Source organism: Prionailurus viverrinus, chromosome C2 (assembly GCF_022837055.1).
Source record: "Prionailurus viverrinus isolate Anna chromosome C2, UM_Priviv_1.0, whole genome shotgun sequence".
NCBI lineage: Eukaryota > Metazoa > Chordata > Mammalia > Carnivora > Felidae > Prionailurus > Prionailurus viverrinus.
The window spans coordinates 60802471-60824746 of NC_062569.1; the positions used below are offsets into that span (position 1 = coordinate 60802471).

At 38.6% G+C, this 22276-nt stretch overlaps 2 protein-coding genes and 1 non-coding gene across 4 annotated transcripts in view; 1 reads left to right on the forward strand and 2 right to left on the reverse strand.

Moving 5' to 3' along the window:
- The window catches only part of SERPINI2 (serpin family I member 2), a 38346-nt gene extending 37327 nt beyond the window's left edge, over window positions 1–1019 (reverse strand). The window contains exon 1 of one of the 2 annotated variants that reach the window (XM_047876469.1): window positions 976–1019. The gene's annotated coding sequence lies outside the window, so the exon portion shown is untranslated. The remainder of the gene's footprint in view (window positions 1–975) is intronic. The other variant, XM_047876470.1, reaches the window with a different exon arrangement.
- A 1041-nt stretch (window positions 1020–2060) lies between these two features.
- Window positions 2061–22276, reverse strand: part of WDR49 (WD repeat domain 49) — a 148278-nt gene continuing 128062 nt past the window's right edge. The window contains exon 19 of the mRNA XM_047876467.1: window positions 2061–3187. Coding sequence (XP_047732423.1) covers window positions 3057–3187 — 131 coding nt within the window. The 3' untranslated portion in view covers window positions 2061–3056. The remainder of the gene's footprint in view (window positions 3188–22276) is intronic.
- Window positions 11170–11276, forward strand: LOC125175797 (U6 spliceosomal RNA). The gene has a single exon (XR_007155972.1). It is a non-coding gene; the product is annotated as a U6 spliceosomal RNA (small nuclear RNA).

The window sequence follows — 22276 nt, forward strand, 5'->3', positions numbered from 1 at the left end:
ATCAATCTATGATTCATAAATCATATGCTCTAAGTTTGAAATGATGGATTATCTAATCAAACCTCCCGACCAGTGCAAGAATTTTCTGCAATATCCCTGTGAGAGAGTTACTCAGCCTCTGCTGGAACATCTCAAAAAATCTTTTTTTCCCAAGGCAACCTTTTTCATCTAAAAAAAAAAAATCTTTGAAATACTTCCAAATTTACAGAAAATTTGCTGGTATAATAAAAAGAACTACCATCTCCCTCTCTCCTTCTCTCTGTTTTCCCAATTGTTAGCCTTCTACCACATAGGTATGCTCAATCTATATAGCTAATCTTTCCCTCCTTCTCTCTCTCTCCTATATATATATATATATAATAGTATAGTATATATAATTGTATATATAATAGTATATATTATATATATAGTATATATATATAGTATATATATAGTATATATAATAGTATAATAGTATATATAACATTATATATTATATATATGTATGTATGTATGTATATATATGTATGTATATATGTATGTATATATAGGTATGTATGTATATAGGTATGTATGTATATATGTATGTATATTATATATATGTATGTATGTATATATACATAAAGTCATATATACATGCATTATATATATATGGTGTATGTATGTGTAGACACAATTATAATTAGCATTTTCTGAATCATTTGTGAGCAAGCTGCAAACATAGCTTCTTAATCACTCTTAAACATTTCTTCCTTCCTTCCTCCTTCTTTTTCTTTTTTACTTTTCCTTTCCTTCCTTCCTTCTTTTCTTCCTTCCTCCCTCCCTCCCTCCCTCCCTCTCTCTAAAACCATGAATTCACACTGGAATCTCAGACCCAATCTATGATCTCAGGGTTCTTTCTAGCTTCCCCCCTTTGAAATTTTATAAATACCTCTATAAAAGTGAGACACCTGCCTCTCATTCTTAATATATTCACGAATTTATTCATTTACTTACTCAATGTTTATTTTCTCGGTGTAAGCAACCTCCCAACTGTGCCGGCCATTTCCTCTACTCACCCTCTCTGCCTTTCCACCACCTAAACACTCCTCCCACTCCCCAGTCCCATACTCTTTGGATCCAGTGAGCATATGACTTCTCTCAGCTCCTCCTTCTTCCTTTCACAGCCATGCAGCCAGCCTGCTGCCAACTCCTCTCCACCAAGATGGGAAGGGAAGGGAAGACGAGAAATCCCTTCCTGTTTTAGCAGGTATCAGGAAAGAATTCTAGAATCTGCCTCCTTAAAACTGTGTGCATTGGTTCTACTTCTACTCTTTTTCCTCATTGCAGCTTTGAAATATTTGAGAATAGGTTATATGTCCCATGAATTTTCTTTCTTATGCCAGACTTCCCCATTTCTTTACCTGTTTCTCTGGAACATGGTTTCCAGAGTCTTTATCACTCTGATAACATTCACCAACATTTGTTGGTTGATACATTCAAATATATGTTTCTTTTAAATCTTTCCCACATGTGGTTGTCATTCAAGGAGAGGGAAAAGCAGTATACATAGACATCACAGGGCCTGATCAGGATGCGCTTAAATGTAAATGGAATAGGCAATGTCTTCTGAAAACCTTTCCTCTGCCTCCCTCCTCACCAGCTAAAACGTTTGCTCCACTGATTCTGGAAACTCCATTGCTAAAGTTCAGTCCACTGACTTTATACTGACAAGAAGAGAGTGAACAGAAAGTTGAAGTGCAAAACCACACTCTGGAGTAAAACACACCCAGGCTCCAACCTCAACTCTGCCATAGATAATTGGGCATTCTTCTAACAAATCCAAATCTCAGATTTTAACCTTATAATAGATATATGATTACTGTGAGGCTTAAACACAATGAAATTTTGCAGTTACTGAACAGAATAGACCCCTCATATATTAATTATTTCCTTTACTTGTGTGTGTTAGTACAAAATTCTTCTAAAAAATACAAATGGTTTTGAAAGAAGTCTTTAAAATGCAAATGTGTAGTAACTAAAGTTATATGAATGAATTTATTAATTACTCCTATAGAACACAATAAATAAAGCAGCATAAGAATATTGGTTACCTGGTAGATGATGACATTTATAAAGAAAAATGGATCCAAAAAGCGAGGCATTGTTTTTCAGAACCAGACATTTCCCACTTGAGCTTCTACATAGAGTGAGTCCTATACTTAGCCCCAGTCTCTTCAAAACAATTTTTTTTTCTGAGACTATTACCTCTTTGGTAGTGCTATGCTCTTCAATAATATGGTAAGACAAAATACAGAAGCAGAACATATGCAGTAATTTCTCAATAGGTACACAGAAGAATGGATATAAATCTGTAAGAATTAATAGGAATAGCTGCTACTGACATGGTCTGACTGCATTATCAGAATCATTTTCAAAAAACTAGAAAGTATGTAAATACATGGAAATGGTTTTCTTAGTTAAGTTTGTAGATATTTGCTGTGTTAGTACTTTCCATATTTAACTTCAAGGCAGGTTTTTATAATCATAATTGATCAAAAATATTTGCCTATAGAAGCAACCAGAAGGGCAACTGGGTAGAATGCATTGCTCTGAAAATGTACATTTTTATATAAAACCACTTGGGAATAGATGATACCAGTTAATATTGGCCCCTCTGTAGTCCAATCTATCTTTTATTAAGAAGGCACAGAAAGTGAAAGGTGATGGATAAAAGCAGCACTAAGACATTGTCTGAAGGCGAAACTTTCTGAAGGTTAAATACAAAGTCAAGGAGGGGCAGCTGGATGGCTCAGTTGGTTGAGCGTTTGATTCATGGTCTCACAGTTTGAGTTCGAGCCCTGCACCAGGCTCTGCGATGACAGCTCTGAGCCTGGAGTCTGCTTCAGATTCTGTGTCTCTGTCTCTCTCTGCCCCTTCCCTGCTCACACTTTGTTAATCTCTCTCTCAAAAATAAATAAACATTTAAAAAATCTTTTTTTAAATATAAAGTCAAAGAATGGCACGGAATTCTTGATTCCTCTCTGCATTTTATATTCATATTTTATGTGACAATGAAATATTTACTTTTGTTTCAATTATAATTGCTTCTTATTTCTTTTAATCTTCACTTCACTACTTGCTTCTTGATATAATTGCTTGGCTCTTCGTTCACGATCCAGAATTTCTTTGGGGAACAGGTTTTTCTCATCAAATACAGCGTTCAAAGCTACAAAATGATGAAGAAAATAACATGGAAATTATACTTGGTAAGAGGCCCAATTAAATGAAATAGTGGGGAGAAAATTCCCATTTGAATTCATCTGAAAATTTGTATATTTCTAACACCAAGAGTGTATCTGGGGGGATTTTCTCTTAAGTTCCTGCTATTTCTTTGACTTCGGTTTAAATTAAAAAGCTAAATTTTAACAGAGTTTGTTCTATTAATGTATTTATATCATGATGATTTCCACCACTTCACAGAAGACTAAAGAAGCTTGTGTTTTCCATTTTTGCTTTTTCATCTACTTAGCAGTTATCAAAGACTCATAATAAGCCAAGAACAGATTATTCTGTATTGAAATAAGACAATGAAAACAATCAAAACACAGTTTGACTGTCTGCACCACTAAACAAGCTCTTCTGCAATCACGTCCTTATAAGATACTTTGATCTACAGGGATCTGTGGCTTCAGAAAAAAAGAGCCAAATTATCCCCCATGAGTGGCCGTCTTATGCATCAGTGAGATGTAGGAGGAAATTGTGCCATGCATTCGAGAAAATAATTTTGGCCTTTTGCTTAATTCTATCATTTCAACAAATGCTTACTGGATGTATATTATGCACAATGTCCTATGCTTGGGCATAAATGAGGCACAGATATGACTCAGTCGCAGGCCTTCTTCCAACTGGTAGAAAGCAGGCACAGTGCCCAAATGACCAAAATATCAAGTACAATAAGTTACAGTTCTGAGAAAATAGGAGCAACAGAAATTTTGGTTAAGCATATAAAGAGATTGTAACAATATGCAGAGATCAGAGGAAAAGCTTGAAGAATTAGACACTATTTGAGGCAGATTTTGAAGTCCAGATAGGATTCTAATTGATAAGAAGGGCCACGGAGGTGAGGAAGGGTTAGCAAGAGGGAAAGGAAATGTCAACGAGAGAGAACAAAGCAAACCAAAGTGTGGAGAAACAAGAGCCACCGTTCAGGTAATTCTGAATAATTCAGTACAATGTGACCAAGGTTCAAAAGAGAGAGAGAATGAGGTTGGAGCGGGACAAAGGAATACTTTAAATGGCAACCCCGAGGAATATGAAATAAACTACATAAACATTGAACAACTTCACCGTATACTGCCATCTTTACATATATGAACTAGGGGGAAAAAAACAAAAAACAAAAACCAAAAAAAAACCCCTCTCCACTTCCCATATAAACATGATTGTGTAAGTCAATATCCTTCCCCATTTTCTCTTGAATATTATACTAGAACAACCAGGAAAAATGAAAACAAATAATAATTTGGCAAACAAACTCCACGTGAGTGAAGCCCAAAGATAGAGGTAACCTGCAGCCTGCAAAACAGGAGCCACAGCACAGCAGCCACAGCATCTCAGAAAGTTCTAGCAAAAAGACACTGACTAAAGGTGAGGGGCTCACCCTGCAGTACAAATGCTTTATCTTTCATTTATATCTATGGATGCAAACAGAGGTGAACAAGGCCAGAACAAAAGCCCTCCACCACACCTTGTTTGGTTCAGAGAAACAGATGAGGCAGGGCTACATGAAGAATCACACACATGAGCCGTTTTTTCCTAAAAGCAGTTTGCCTGTCAGTTGTAAAAACTGAAGGCCACTCCAATCCCCCACCACAAACTCTCACCTAGGGACCTACTACAAACTTCAGGTCTAAAAAAATCCAACTCATTAAAACTAATTAAGACAGGAAATTTAAAAAAATGGCATAGAGTGGACACAAAGGACTATAAGCAAAATTAGAAACAAAACAAAACAAACTTTAAAAAGGGCAGAAGAGGGGCACCTGGGTGGCTCAGTTGGTTGAGCGTCTGACTTTGGCTCAGGTCATGATCTCACGGTTTGAACTCCAGGTCGGTCTCTATGCTGATAGCTCAGTGCCTGGAGGCTGCTTCAGATTCTGTGTCTCCCTCTCTCTCTGCCCCTCCCCTGCTTGCTTGCTCTCTCTCTCTCTCTCTCTCTCTCTATCTCAAAAATAAATAAAAACATTAAAAAAATTTTAAAAGAGAAGAATGAATCAATACATAAACTACCTCCAGAAATACGCTGCCACGCTGGCCAGATAAATATTGTTACTAAGCGCTTTGTCACAAACTATATTTTAAAACTCGAAAAAGCACTTATTTCTGTAAAGGAAGATCACAGAGCAGAAGTGAAAGAGCTCCGGAAATGTCACAACAGGAAGTGAGGAAAGTGAGCTGGCAGAGCTCAGGAAAAATCTCACAAGTGAGATTTTCACTCACAAGTGTGTGGTAACATAATGGGAAATGGAGTTTACAAATGAGACAAACAAATATAATAAGGTGAAAATGAAAAGAAGAGAAATGAGAGAGGAAAGTGACACTGAAAAAGAAATAGATTCAACCAACACAGCAATCAGATGAATCCTTCAGAACGAACACCAAAATGGAACAAATATTTGAAGGTATTATGTGTAAAGTTTTCCTTAGAGACAATCTGACATACACAGGAAGGACATACTGTGGCACCAGGAATAACAGAATCAGAAGTCAAACCGAAGCACATCTTCGTCAAATTATTAGACTTTAAAGAGAATCATTTGGCAGCCAGACAAAATGATCAAGTTGCTTAAAAGGAGAGAAATGTGTATCTTGCATTAGATATCTTCACGGCAATGATCAATACCAGAAGAGAGAGCAACGCCAACAAGAAAATCAAGGAAAGAACGTGTGGAGTGTGGATATTATACACACTCAAGCTGCGCCTCAAATCTAAAAATACAAAAGTTTCAACAAATCTAAAAATGCAAATTTTCAACATTCAGGAAATTCGGGGACTATTGTTTCTAAGAGACCTTTTTGAGAAAACTACTACAAAGTAAACTGATGGATGACTGAAGAAAATTTAGAAAAAGACTTAGTGGAGAGTGCTGTGTATTTTTAAATGTAGAAGTGAGATTAAAATAATATGAAGCCTAGGATAACAAAACAGACGGTAAATGCCACATGCCTGACAATGTCAAAATGATACAATTTAACAAAAACTGGAATGATTAGGGAGAAGCTTCATTCATGATAAATCAGCAACAGCTAAGAGACAAAGGACTTAAACCAACAAGTCAAGGAATAGTAGTATAAATAAATTTAACAAAATAAAAGAAGCACAAAAAAAGATCACATTGGTGAATAAAATTAGGTGGTAGAGGGGCACCTGGGTGGCTCAGTCGTCAAGGGTCTGACTTCAGCTCAGGTCATGATCTCACAGTTTTTGAGTTTGAGCCCCGTGTCAGGCTCTATGCTGACAGCTCAGACCCTGGAGCCTGCTTCAGATTCTATGTCTCCCTCTCTCTCTGCTCCTCCCCAGCTCACACTCTGTCTCTCACTCTCAAAAATACATAAATATTAAATTAAAAAAAAAAAGAAGAGAAAGAGGGGAGTGAAGAAACATGCTCATTTTATCATTAGTCAACATGGATGTAATGGTTACTGTCCTAGAAAACTGAAGGGCTAGAAGAGTTATACCAACCTATGAGTATAAAGTTACCACTAGAATGTATAATACCCTCCCCAAATAAAAACAAAGAAAAAATTACAGATCCAGTGAAAACTTTAAAACCCATATAACCAATGAATGACATAAAAAAGAGTGTGAAAAATATAAAACCAAACAATATATAATATATATTTTTATATATAATATATTGACAAATTTAAATGTGCTCAATATCATGATCATAAAAATTATTTTTTAGTTGGATCAAAAGCAAAACCCAGCACACATCTAAAATGAAGTGACTCCAAAAATTTGAAATAGAAGGATTTGAAAAGTATACCAGGCATATCAAAACCCAGAGAAAGCAGAGGTCAAAATCTAAAATCATCAGTGCATACAGAAACCCTCAAAGGATACACTGAAACATATATTGCTTCTGCCCAGAAAAGGAAACAATCAGCAAAACTAAAAGGCAACCGACAGAATGGGAGAAGGTATTTGCAAATGACATATCAGATAAAGGGTTAGCATCCAAAATCTATGAAGAACTTACCAAACTCAACACCCAAAAAACAAATAATCCAGTGAAAAAATGGGCAAAAGACATGAATAGACACTTCTCCAAAGAAGACATCCAGATGGCCAACCGACACATGAAAAAATGCTCAACATCACTCATCATCAGGAAAATACAAATCAAAACCACAATGAGATACCACCTTATACCTGTCAGAATGGCTAACATGAACAACTCAGGCAACAACAGATGTTGGCGAGGATGCAGAGAAAGAGGATCTCTTTTGCACTGTTGGTGGGAATGCAAGCTGGTGCAGCCACTCTGGAAAACAGTATGGAGGTTCCTCAAAAAACTAAACATAGAACTACCCTACGACCCAGCAATTGCACTACTAGGCATTTATCCACGGGATACAGGTGTGCTGTTTTGAAGGGACACATGCACCCCCATGTTTATAGCAACACTAGCAACAATAGCCAAAGTATGCAAAGAGCCCAAATGTCCATTGATGGATGAATGGATAAAGAAGATGTGGTATATGTATACAATGGAGTATTACTTGGCAATCAAAAAGAATGAAATCTTGCCTTTTGCAACTATGTGGGTGGAGCTGGAGGGTGTAAATCTGAGTGAAATTAGTCAGAGAAAGACAAAAATCGTATGACTTCACTCATATGAGGACTTTAAGAGACAAAACAGATGAACATAAGGGAAGGGAAACAAAAACAATATAAAAACAGGGAGGGGGACAAAACAGAAGAGACTCGTAAATATGGAGAACAAACTGAGGGTTACTGGAGGGGTTGTGTGGGGGGGGCAGCTAAATGGGTAAGGGGCAGTAGGAATCTACTCCTGAAATCATTGTTGCACTATATGCTAACTAATTTGGATGTAAATTTTAAAAAATAAAATTAAAATAAATTTAAAAAAAAAGAAACTCATATTAGTGGATTCCAGAAATAAGTGATACCTGGAACTGAACAAACCAGTGTGATAGAGGAGAGGGAGATTTCTCACTGAATAATTTTTCTTATGTTCTAATATTTGACCGTGTATATTTTGGTTTTTAGAAATAGCACAAAAATGAATAAACCTGGACTATCTCTTAAGCAAAACTACAAATGAAAATACTTTCCATTTGTCTAATGCCAGCAGTGTAAGATATATGGATTTCTGTATATTAGCCATTGATTCTGCCCTGTATGCCTGCGGATTAGCATTTGAGAATCATGAGACATTCTGAATGCCTTAGAGCTCTCCTGAAATCCACTATGAAGCCAGAAATTTCCTTTTGAAATAAACTCTCGCTGTTTTATTGAGATTTGTCTCTCAACTAGATGAGGAATTTCTACATAATTGACTGGGTTTCAGGACAGTTATACCAATAACTAACTGATAGGGCCTTGAGAGAAAATCTTGCCCATTTTTTGTTTAGTTAAAAAAAAGGTGATGGGGCGCCTGGGTGGTGCAGTCGGTTAAGCGTCCGACTTCAGCCAGGTCACGATCTCGCGGTCCGGGAGTTCGAGCCCCGCGTCAGGCTCTGGGCTGATGGCTCGGAGCCTGGAGCCTGTTTCCGATTCTGTGTCTCCCTCTCTCTCTGCCCCTCCCCCATTCATGCTCTGTCTCTCTCTGTCCCAAAAATAAATAAAAAACGTTGAAAAAAAATTAAAAAAAAATTAAAATTAAAATTAAAATTAAAAAAGGTGATAAAAAATTCATATGCAAGGGTGGATCCTCGTTTCCTGGGCCCAAAGCTTACAAGTTGGGGGGGCTTTCTTAAAGAAAAAATATAAAGTTACAAATATATAATTATTCATAAAACTAGCTATTTATTTGGGATGAGAAAATAAATCTCAGCAAACTATTAAAGTTTTGTAGAGTTGGGTCCTTTTATTCTGAGATTTCTTTTAGGAAACACACCAGAAATGCTTACCCGGAAATGATTCCTGCTTGCAAGTGGGGCTTCCTGGAACCGGGAACAATAAAACTTCCAGCAACTATTAATACTCACAAGGGTCTTTGCATATGAGGCCTATTAAAACTTCTTGGCTTCACTGGCAAACTCTTTTATTTGGCAAAAATGATGTCATTAACCTAACACCTTCTAAATGGATAATGGTAATCAATTCATCTTAGTATTCAAAGTAACAACATCTGCTACGTTTACGCACAATGTTTTCATATGATGATGTGAGGGAGTCTGCAATGGAATGTGTGATGTATCTAAGAGACCATTAACCATTTATTGAACTTATTTAAGATTATAAAAGAATGCCTTTAACCTTGCTGTGATAACTTGTTTTCGTGAAGTATTAACTGGCAAGGCTAAAGCTCCCAGTTATTCAATCAAACATTAATCTAGGTGTTTCTCTGAAGGGATTTTGCAGATATAATTAAAGTCCCTAATCAATGGACTTTAAGTAAAAGAGATTATCCAGGATAATCTGGGTGAGCCAGATTTAATCAGCTGGAAGGCCTTAAAAGCAAGGCTGGGGCTCCCCAAAGACAGGGAAAAAATTCTACCAATGGACAAGAGTTTCTTCCTGTATCCATGGAGTTTCAAACTCACCTTTCCTGGCTGCCTGTGGACAACAGCTTTAACCTGTGCCCACTCTGCCCATGATCTTCCCTTTCTGACTCAGTCCTACTCATTTTGGATTTGCTCAAACCAAAGCAGCCCTCACAGTCCCATAGGCCAATTCTTTGTCATAAATTTCAGTATATGGTCCTGCTGGTTCTGCTTCCCTGAAACCTGACTGGTACACTTGCCATAAAGGACATTGTGTACTATAGGACAATTGTGAAGGGTCAAGTGTTCCTATTGAGACAGACTGGTTTGTCAAGATTCTGATGCTTTGTGACTAGAGTCTGTTGGGATATTCCATGTGAAGAAAATTTGTGTTTATTCAAATATATAGCTGATCTTAAAGCACTCTCAATATCTCAATAATACAATAGGTATTATATGGGACCTCAAGTCTCCCACTTCTTGCCCTCAACAAATTACTTTGAATCTTGAAGAGTAGTTGGTTTAGAAGGGCTAATAACGGTTAATGTACATTAGCCTCTAAAGGCTTCCCTTCACACCTGAATCCAAATTCCTTGTGCAGGCTACATGGCCCCACATGACCGGATCCCTAGCCTCTTCAATCTCATTTTGTACCAGTCTCCATCTCTCTCACACTACCCCAGCAAGAGCGACTTTCTTTCTGCCCCCAGAAGATGTCAACCCTGTTCCCAACTCAATAGTTTTACACTTCTGGATAATTTCCTTGGAAAATTCTACCCCTCATATTTAGTGGGAGTGCTTTCTTTCAGGATTCAGCTAAAAAATCAGAGGAACCTTTGCTGATGCCCCCTAGTCATGTCTTATCACATTATTGTGCTTTCTTCATGACTCTTACCTCTTACAATATCGTTATCCAATCTTATCTTCTTATATTTACTTATTTATTGTCTGTCTTTCCCCTAGGTGGTAAAGTCAACAAAAGCAAAGATCTTGTCTGCCTTTATACCTCATATATTCATAGTACCCAGCATTGTGTCTGGTACATGGAAAATATTAAGTGTGTGTGTGTGTGTGTGTGTGTGTGTGTGTGTGTGTATAAACTAAATGAACAAATTTAAATGAATAAATAATAAATGAATATATATATATTATATATATAATAAATGAACAAATGAATGAAGATACCTCCAGGAATGCAAAGGGTGGGGCTCACTTCTCAAACTTTGGAATTCTTGCATTCTACAGACCTGAGAAAGGTGGTTCTCCATGTCATGTATCCATGTATCCATCCACTTAGCACAGCCCCTGCTCTTAAAAATCAATATCTAATGTTATGGGTAACCATTTACATTTACCATTTCCTACCTGGGAAAATACGACATTTATACATTCACCCCTTCATTTTATAGGTGGCTGTCCAACAAGGTTTGTTATAATGATACCCAAAAGGTGTTTTAAACGTCATGAAAATGAGTGCTTGCTTCGGCAGCACATATACTAAAATCGGAACGATACAGAGAAGATTAGCATGCCCCCTGTGCAAGGATGACACGCAAATTCGTGAAGCGTTCCATATTTAAAAAAAAAAAAAGGTCATGAAAATGAAAGATGTGGTGGTCATGAAGCTATTAAAACATTTCCAATAAAATGAAAGGATTCAGTGAACCTAATAAAGCAAAGTTAATCTTTTATCGTCTGATCCTTCCCTTGTCCCCTGATTGGCAACCAACCATATTAGACAAGCAATAATGGAAAAGCTCACAAAGGCATCCTGGCAAGAAAGGACTTGATGGCGATCTAAACATAGCACTGCAATTACCAGCTGTTGTTTGTTGATGAATATACAGTATTCTGAAAACCTTCTAATTCACATCCTGCATCCTAGTCTAAGTCCTCTAGATAACTACTTCTCAAACTTTGATATGCATGAGAATCACCTAAAAAACTTGTTAAAATGCAGATTCTGATTCAATAGAGCTGAGCTGGGGCCTGTGCTGCTACATTTCTAGCATGATCCCAGGTTGTGCCCATGCTATTATCTGCTGACCAAGTTTCTAATTCCCGAATATAGACTCTAGATCAGTATAGCCACGCTGTCATTCAACTTCAGCCATCGTTGAATAACAATATGGTACCAAAGCAAAAGGTTGTTGGCAAGGTGGTGAGGATTGGTCTAAATGCTTTAACAGTCTTCATATAATGCTTAAATGACTGTGGTTCAGGACCTGTTGAACTTTTTTTTTAAGACTCAATTTTTTTTTATTTCAGATTTTAATGTATTTGAACTTTAGTTTACATAGGGATAAAGTCTCAATTTTCCAAGAGCAGTTTTAGGTTTAAAACAAAATTGAAAAGAAGGTACAAAGATTTCCCATATATCCCCTGCCTCCATACATGAATAGCCTCCCCCTTTATCAACATCACTCACCAGAATGGTACATATTTCCCCGAGAATGAATCTACATTGGCTCATCATAATCACCCAAAGTACATAGTTTACCTAAGGGTTCACTATTTGTGGTGTACATTGTATAGGTTTGGAAAAAAGAGTAATGACCTATATCCCTCACTATAATGTCGTACAGAGTATTTTCACTGCCCTAGAAAACCCTCTGCTCCCATTCGTCTTATCTCCCCTTCTCTGGAAACCACTCATCTTTTTACCATAGTTTTGCCTTTCCCAGAATGTCATGTAGTTGGAATCATCATATGTACCTTTTCAGATTGGCTTCTTTCACTTAGTAACATTCATTTAAGATTCCTCCGTGTCTTTTCATGGCTTAATAGCTCATTTCTTTTTAGTGCTGAATAATATTCGATTATCTGGGTGTACCTCAATTTATTTAGACATTTACTTAGTGAAAAACATCTTAGTTGCCTCCAAGTTTGGGCAATTATGAATAAAGTTGCTTTAAACACCCATGTGCAGGCTTTTGTGTGTATGTAAGTTTTCACCTCCTTTGGCTGAATACCAACGAGCATGATTATTGGATTAAATGGTAAGAGTATGCTTCCTTTGGTAAGAAACTGCCAACTGTCTTCCAAAGTGGCTGTACCATTTTGCATTCCCACCAGCAATGAATAAAGTTTCCTGTTGCTCCATGCCCTCGTCAGCATCTGGCGGTGTCAGTGTTCTAGATTTGGGCCATTCTCACAGGTGAGGAGTGGTATCTCATTGTTGTTTCACTTTGTATTTCCCTGATGATATATGTGGGGTATCTGCTGAACCTTTCAACAGATGCTTTTCACATATTAACAATGTCTATCTTGTAGAACCCAAATTTTGGTGTGTGTGTGTGTGTGTGTGTGTGTGTTTGACTTTCAAGATAATTTAGTGCTATCATATAAAGATATAAAATGATAAGAAGGAATTCCACTTCTAAGATGTCTGTTTTATGCCCATTCTTTAGTTATTTAAAATTTCCTGAGGTGCATCACACATAACGGTCTCTCATTTCTTACTTAAAGTGAATATATCTATACATGCTTTCATGCTTCCTTTTTGTATTTTAATTATTTGTTCCAGTGAGAAATTTCTCACAATATCAGTGATTTTTTCTTTATTGGTACTAGATTTAAGATTATATTCTAAAGCAAAAACATAGTAAATTAGATTTTACTAAAAGCCTGTGTGTATATTTTCACCCTATAGTTTAAGAACGATGCAGAGAATTTTGTGTTGCAATGGAAAACCACACATTGCCTCTACTACACCCTTCCGAGCTGTCAGAGTCTGTCTGCTGAGTTCACCACTGTTGAGCTATTTTGTCCCTCTTTGTAAATTGCAGGTTATCCTGCCAATGGATACACAAATTCTGTCTCATCTGGTAGAATTTTTTTTTCATGTTTATTTATTTATTTTGAGAGAGGGAGAGAGAGAGATCATGAAATAGCATGCATGCACACAAGCAGGAGAGAGGCAAGAGAGAGAAGGAGAGAGAGAATCCCAAGCAGACTCTGTACTGTCAGCACAGATCCTGATGCAGGTTTTAATCTCACAATCATGAGATCATGACCTGAGCCAGAATCAAGAGAGCCGGACACTTAACTGACCCACCCAGGCGCCCCCTCTGGTAGAGTTCTAATTGACTTCCTCTCCTGCTTCGGAAACACGTTTTGGAATCTACCTGCAGATTGGACTGGAGTCTGTTAACATGCACAAATTGTCGGTTCTTACAGATTTTCAAATTTTCCAGTTCCCTTCAGTATCTCACTACAATACTCCAAATGAACTTTCCCACTTCTTCTCACACCCGACTAAAACTGAGAACTAAAACCCGACAGCCCAAATCCCTCTCTAGACTCTACGCTGCCTGCCACTGTGCTTTTCTCTCAGGATCTCTTCAGGATCCAGAACAACTGACCTTTGTCACCAATTCGCAACATATGGTTCAGCTGGTTTTGCAGGAGCAACACCAATGAGAATCCCTGAGGAACTACTTCTGAGACCATGCTTTGTGCCTCCAGGAGCAACCTCTGGGTTGCTCCATGATGAGAGATATTTCTTCCTCTTTTTTTTTTTTTAAATTTTTTTTTTTAATGTTTATTTCTGAGAGAGAGACAGAGCATGAGTGGGGGAGGAGCAGAGAGAAAGGGAGACACAGAATCCGAAGCAGGCTCCAGGCTCTGAGCTGTCAGCACAGAGCCCGACGCAGGGCTCGAACTCACAGACCGCGAGATCACAACCTGAGCCAAAGTCAGACGCTCAGCCTACTGAGCCACCCAGGCACCCCTATTCCTTCCTCTTAAACAAAAGAGAGGGACTGACAGTATTGAACTTTACCTGAGCCCTGTACTCCTTCCCGGAAAGCAGAGACAGTTAAGAAACTCCTCTACTATTTTGTGTTTGGGAGACAAATAACAGTAAAGGAGGACTCTGCTCTCCTACTGCGAGATAAGACCCTCTGTGCCTGTCCCCAGAAGTCTAGTAAGACTCATGGATTCACTAACCTGTCTCTGTAACAGGTCAGGCCCCTTTCCTTTCCTTTGAGACACTCCTTTTAACAAATATTCTCCCTATGCAATAGCTTGCAATAAAATCATCTCTTTAATTGTCCTGTTCATTTTGTCTTTGCCAAAACAACAACAACGAGAACAACAATTCACCTGAGGTATCGCCAATGGAGCATCCTCTCTACATTGAAAAATTTAAAGATTTTACAGATACAGTATAAATGGGTTCTAGGGAATTTGTTGGTGAAACCTGACCCAGAGACATTTCCAAGTCACTTCTAGGTTTTTGAATAAGGCATATCAAAGAGGGGTTTCAAGCTGTTTGAGAACCCACAGGGAAGAGCTTGGAAGCTAAAGAGAGAGTATGAAAGATGTTTCAACTTGAAAGGGAAAGAAAGAGAATACAACAGGACATTAAAAACCCAGTAGGCAAGACTAAAAAAGTCACCAGGAGATTATGAAGTGTTTGAAAACTGTCCCGAGTTCCAAAGTGGTAGTTTAGAATATTGATAGTAAGTCTGGCAAAATGCCCCTCATCATACAATTGCCAAATAACCTTCCACACACTGTAATTACGGGGATGGCAGGCGTGTGTGGAAAATGCAGCACAAAGATTTAAGGCAGACCATTGTAATGAAATTGTGGAGGGGGGATACGTCGGTAATTGAGATTCTTTTTAAGTGCTCTTTTATTGTAACTTTTTTTTTTTTTAATTCAGCAGCAGCCTCCTGAAAAGAAGAACAATTTTAAATGAAAGTGATAAAAATAGGTACTATTATAGTAAAGTGGTTGATTTTAGAAATCAGCATATGAATAAGCTGCCCTGGAAATATGATTTGAACACCATTTGAACAAGGGAGAGGACACCTAGAAATATTAACAACACGAACAACTAAATAACATGGCCACTGCTCACGTAGGGCCCAGAGAGTCCGTGCCACAGATTCTGCATAAAGAAAATAGGGACTTAGAGATGTCTAGTGCAATAACAATGGGACAATGACAACCCAATATTATCAATAAAGAACATGTATCAAATTCTCAGTAGGTGTCAGGCCCTATGCTAAAGGCTTCACCTGAATTATTTCACTAACTGTTCACAGCAACATGAGGATGGTAACTAATATGATGCCATTTTCATTTGAAGAAACTAAGGCACAGCGAGTTTAATTGACCTGTTCAAAGTCATAAAGCTAGCAAGTGATAGAGTCTTGGTTTGAAGCCAAATGTATGCTCAAAATTTTGCCTTTAGACCATTATTGCTTCAAGTCTCCCAAGTTTGATTCCCTTTATAAATGGAAATTCTCCCAAAAGACAACCATAGCCACCAACACCTTATAACTTCATAGGAATGATGACTGTAATTTCAAAAGATAGAAAATAACATAAAGGGCCAGGCGTGGGGGAGAAAGCACAGAAACAGAGGTAAAATGATAATAGGCCAGTTACCAATGGATTGCCCTCAGTTCCAAGTCCACTCTTCACTGCTTGCTTTGTGATAATGGACTGGAGCCCTATAAGTATTTCTTTTGCCAGCTGGTGTGATGTTGCTCCCTATCATGAGGGGATGCCAGCAGGACACTGGAGGAGAAGTGGGTGCTCCTGTTCACCATACTCCTGCAGGGCACTTTCTCCAGCACTAGACTCCTATAGTATGGACTCCCCCAGTACCAAGCCCCACAGTGGCTTTTCCCCTCCAGACTCCTATGATGCAGGCATGGCTGACTTCTCCAGAGCCCAGAATCAGCAGCTTTCCTTGTCACCCTTCAGGTAAGCTTTGCACAGAGTGCCACCCATCTGGCACCACCCGGTGAATGGCTTTCCGTAACACCCCAAGAGGTGAGCAGAGGTCCACCACTGTGACTCCTCCCTGTGAACAGCCTCCCCTGCACTCCTTTGGTGGCTTTGCAGTGAGTTCTGAGGTGCAGCACCTCCCCGTGGATGGTTTCCCATGGCCACCCTGGGAGATTTTTGCCATGTCCTACCTGCGACAGCTCTGTCACCTTGCTATCCAGTGACACGAAGAAGCCTTCTCAAACAAGGTCTAGGTGTCAGCCCTAGCTTGGATGGGCATCTTCCTTGGTCTATCTCAAGCTTGAGGGGGGAGTGGCGGTTCTTTAGATCTGCTATTCCCAAGTTCTTTAGAGTTCTCTTTACTTCCTACTAGCCAATTTTCTATAATACCCATGATTATATCTACAACCAGAAAAAGAAAATGAACTTAAATATAAAAGGAATGCTGAAACTTGCCTGTACTTGCTTTTCAGCTACCTCTCTGTATTTCTTTCCTACTATAGTCAGTTTCTTGGAAACATATTAGCTTTTTTTGGTTCATGTCCCAGCCACCTCCATCACAACATATTTTGAAAACTGACTCTAAACCATCTTCTCCTCCTGTATTTCCTCTCTCAATAATAGTCTCTCTCTCTCTCTCTCTCTCTCTCTCTCTCTCTCTCGGACATAGTTATCCAAGCTAGAAATCTGAAAGTCATTCATGTGCTTACCTATCATCATTGAACCTTTAAGTTCAATCTCCTTAGCATGTCTCAAATTAGTTACTTCCTTTCTAGGATCTCCATGGCTTCAAAATAATAATAGATACCATTTAATGAATGCAGCACATATGCTAGCCATTGTGCTGAAGTTAGCCCACACCACTTCAAAATCAGGTATGATTAGCCCCATTTTATACACGTGAAAACTGAGACTTGGTAGATTGTGTAATTTATCCAGATATAAACAACTAGTGAAAGGCAAACTAAAGATTCAAAAGCAGATAGCTGGCTACAAACAATAAGCTCCTACTGCTCTAATATGCTGCCTGCAGTCTAACTCCATTATAATGCATCTACTACAGTTTCCAGAAAGCGTTGTAAAATGCGTACCCGGTCGTGTCACTTTCCTGTTTTAAACATTTCAGCAGAAATCTTTTTTTCTGAAGAGGTTTAATAGCTAGTGGTAGGTCATCCTTTTCATTTCACCAGACAGAACAACAAAAACAGGTAAATTACAGAAATAATATTTTCAAAGCTATCAGAGGGCGACGGAAGCAAAGATTATCAAATTAAAGTTCCAGAGGCAGTAGAATCCCTCTTAGATGGGCTAAAATTGCCAAATATTTTCTTCTCTTTATGGATTTATCACATCTGGGCATCGCTAAGAAACAGGATTGTCAATAGACAAAGAGACGAGTTTTGATGACAATGTGGGTTAAGGTTTGACATATTGGAATCTAGAGAAATTCCACAATAGTCAGTTCCCTATAAGCTATTTTTTAAGTGCTAGGGTGATTGAGACTGTGGATGGGACTGGAAAGGAATGTGTCCTGTAATCTTGCAGTACTTAGGAGACAATATATCAATAAAAGGAGAGGCTTAAAACAGACAGACATTTGAAATCAGAAGTAGACTAAGTCGACTGTAACCAAGCACTGACCAAGCTCAACTTGTAACTGAATCAACATGATGTACCCTGCATGTTCTCTGCCCAATTAAGGAAAGGGTCAACTACCTCTGGGAGAAAATAACATTAATTTCAGCATCTATAGATATTTTACACATAATTCCTGTCATACAATTTAAAATTATGCAAAATTACTAGACTTGCAAAGAAGGAAAATGTGACCAATAACAAAGAAGAAAAAATAGACATTAGAAGCAGACCCCAAGATCATCCAGATATTGAGGTTAGCAGGCCCAGACTTTAAAATTACCATTATAGGGGCGCCTGGGTGGCGCAGTCGGTTAAGCGTCCGACTTCAGCCAGGTCACGATCTCGCGGTCCGGGAGTTCGAGCCCCGCATCAGGCTCTGGGCTGATGGCTCAGAGCCTGGAGCCTGTTTCCGATTCTGTGTCTCCCTCTCTCTCTGCCCCTCCCCCGTTCATGCTCTGTCTCTCTCTGTCCCAAAAATAAATAAACGTTGAAAAAAAAATTTAAAAAAAAATTACCATTATAAGTATGTTAAAGAAAAAGAGATAAAGTTTGGACAAAATGGATGAAAATGTGAATAATTTCAATTGAGAAGAACCAAAAAATATATGTATGTAAAATCTGAAATTGGGGCCTGATCACATGAGTTTAACAGCAGACTGGTGAAGGACAGGGTTAGTAAAGCAAATACAAGTCAATATAAAGTACCCAAAATAAAGCTCAGAGAGGAAAATCAAATGGAAAGAAGAGAAGAATGTAAGAAACATTAATGATGTAAGGAGTGTCTAACATGTACAGAAATGCAATCCCAGAAGGACAGGAGAGTGAGAATTGGAAAGAAATTATAATCAAAAAGATAATGGCCGAGAATTGTCCAAACTTGAAGAAAGATTTATTCAAGAGTTCCTATCAACACCAAGCAATATAGTGAGAAAAGCATATTTATATCCATCATGATAAAACTTCTGAAAACTGAGGGTAAAGAGAAAAATCTTTAAAGAAGCCAGGTTAAAAAAAAAAAAAAGATATTACACTCAAAGGAGCCACAATCATAATTAAAAAAATTTTTTTTAATGTTTATTTATGTTTCAGACAATGCGAGAGACAGAGTGAAAGCAGCAGAGGGGCAGACAGAGGGAGACACAGAATATGAAACAGGCTCCAGGCTCTGAGCTGTTAGCCCAGAGTCCGACATGGGGCTCGAACTCACGAACCATGAGATCATGACCTGAGCCGAAGTCGGACGCTTAACCGACTGAGCTACTCAGTAGCTCCAGGAGCCACAATCATATTAAAAACTGAATTTTAATCAGGAATTATGGGAGCAAGGATACAATGAGATGCTATCTTTAAAGAGCTGAACAGAATTAAAAAAATCACTGGTATTTAGAGTTTTAAACCCAGTGAAAATATCCTTCTGAAGTCAAAATAAAATAAATGCCTTTTTAAGACACATAAAATGACTCCCCAGAAGACTCACATTATAAGAAATACTGCAGGACATTCTTCAGATGGAAGGAATATAATCTCAGGTGGGAGCCTGCTATCATAAGAGGGATAAAGGACACAGAAAAGAGTATTGCAGTCTTCTGAGTAATCACTAAAAGAATAATACGAAGAGATATAAAAACAGAAGAATTAATAGTAGAGATAAAATGGAATAATTCAAAATATTTGACTGAAATATTCTAATGGGTCCTCGTTTCTGATAAAATAAACACCAACGTCTTTAGCACAGCACACCAGGTACTCCAGAATCTGGCCCTATTTACCTATCTAGCCTTAATTCTTGCCATGCTCCTTCTAGAACCATTTGGGACTATGTGTAGCCCCCAGACATTTGGGACTATGTGTAGCTTCCGCAGCAACCCATGTCACTCCCACCACCTTACATTTGCATGTGCTGCTCCTTTGCCAGAAATATCATCCCCTTTTTTTCCCTACCTGACTAATCTAATAGCAACTTGACTTTTAGTACCCAGCTCAACATAATCAAGTTTCTCAAAAAAAAAAAAAAAAAAAGAACCATCTATGAATCTCCATGTGGTCTCACACTGGCCAGTGCATATTTCTGTCATAGTCCTTGGTATAAAACACAATTATTTGTTTCCTTATCTATTTTGACAACTAGTCTTCAAGATCATTGAAGGCTGGGCCTCTACAGGTTGACTCTGTCTCCAGCCTCTAGCACAGAGGCCAGCACAGAGAAGGCATTCAATATCTACCACAGAAAAGGCTACACACACAAATGAACAAACATTATCTCTATATCTGCTAGTTGAAGACTCTATAATATTATACAAAGCATGGTGCAATCCTCCATCATCCTCAACAACTTTATTTTAAAAAAATTTAATGTTTTTATTTATTTTTGAGACAGAGAGAGACAGAGCATGAGCAGGGGAGGGGCAGAGAGAGAGGGAGACACAATCTGAAACAGGCACCAGGCTCTGAGCTGTCAGCACAGAGCCCAACACGGGGCTCGAACTCACGGACTGCGAGATCATGACCTAAGCTGAAGTCAGATGCTTAACCGACTGAGCCACCTAGGTGCCCCAAGAACTTTATTTCTAAATAGCATACCAGTAGCTTAAACTCAACACCTTCTTTTTTTTTTAATGTTTATTTATTTTTGAGAGACAGAGAAAGAGACAGAGCATGAGTGGGGGACAGGCAGAGAGGAAGACACAGAATCTGAAGCAGGCTTCAGTCTCTGAGCTGTCAGCACAGAGCCCGATGCAGGACTCGAACCCACAAACCACGAGATCATCACCTGGGCCCAAGTCAGATGCTTAACTGACTAAGCCACCCAGGTACCCCTCAAATTCAACACATTCGAAACTCAACTTTACTCATGTGTGTCAAACTCAACGTATCACTATCTGAAGTCACCCAATGCAGTCAACCTAGGATCATGTGGACTTCTGCCCTACTTCATCCCTGATGAATTTCCTTACATTGTTTCCTTCATCTTGACTTGCCCTTCTCCTCCTTCACCCTTTGGACTCCTGCTTCCCCTAAGTCCCAGCTCAGATGTGACCACCTCTCTGCATTCTTTCCTATGCCCCCACAGTTAATCTGGCTTCACCCTGGATGCTTCCACAGAATATGGTGTCACAAGTCATGCATTCTGTTGTCCTCAAAGTCTGCATCTGCCTCTCCCTTTAGTTGATAGAACTTAAAAAAAAAAAAATTCACTCATAGGGAAGGCAAATAAGTGGAAGTACTGAAGAGAGAGCAAAGGATGAAAAGCTGAAGAAGAAAATAAAAAAGAGGGATGAAAAGATCTTTAAAAAAAACTGTGTGGAAATTACAGAAAAAAAATTTATGTTGTGAAATCCAGGAGAAAAAAAATTTCTTTGAAAACTTATTAGAGTATTTTAGGTATGTCCATCCAGCCATCTATCCGCCCCCCTCCCCACCCCCCGCTCCCCACAAGTACATCCACCTGCCCATAGGAGAATTCTGCCTGCTGCAGAATGTACAAGGTTCCTCACAGGAACAGGACCTCGCACTGCTGAGGACAGGTGTTTGCTGCCCTCACTGCTGCCCTCTCCCACTTTCTTGTCCCCCAGCATCTGCATACTCTCTGTCTTCTATTTCCCTTGCCTCAATTCTGATCCCTCGCTCTCTCTTGGTTTCTTCCCGTGTTCATGTTCTATGTCTCTACTGTCTTTACACTTTGTCCTGGCTCTGGGGATCTTTTCTTACTGTCTGTTCCTCAGATTCTCATCTGTCTGTGACTCAGAAGGACAAGATAAATGCTCCCCATATTTATTTGTAAAAGATGAATCATCCTGGGGGGAAAAAGGCAGGATGATAGATTGAAAGCTCTGTCAGATGCACAAATGGCTATTTAGAGCCCTAAAGTTTAAGGATTCATGGTTTTAAAAGAAATGAGCAGAAGCCATTAGATGACTCTCAGGAGACCAAATAAATGATTATAAGTTTAGAAAAGAAAAACTCTGAGTAAAGGCAAAGGAAGCTGATAACAATTAGACTGGAAACCATGGCAATGAGGAATGACAGCTGTCCCTTGCTTACAAGTAGAATTAAAAAAAAAAAAAAATGTTGACCAGCTGCTCTCCTTTTCCATAGGGAACCAAGCAGAGACAAGAAGCTTAAACTTCCTCCAGCGTGGACATAAAAAACAAAACAACAACAACAACAACAACAACAACAACAAAAACCTCCTCCC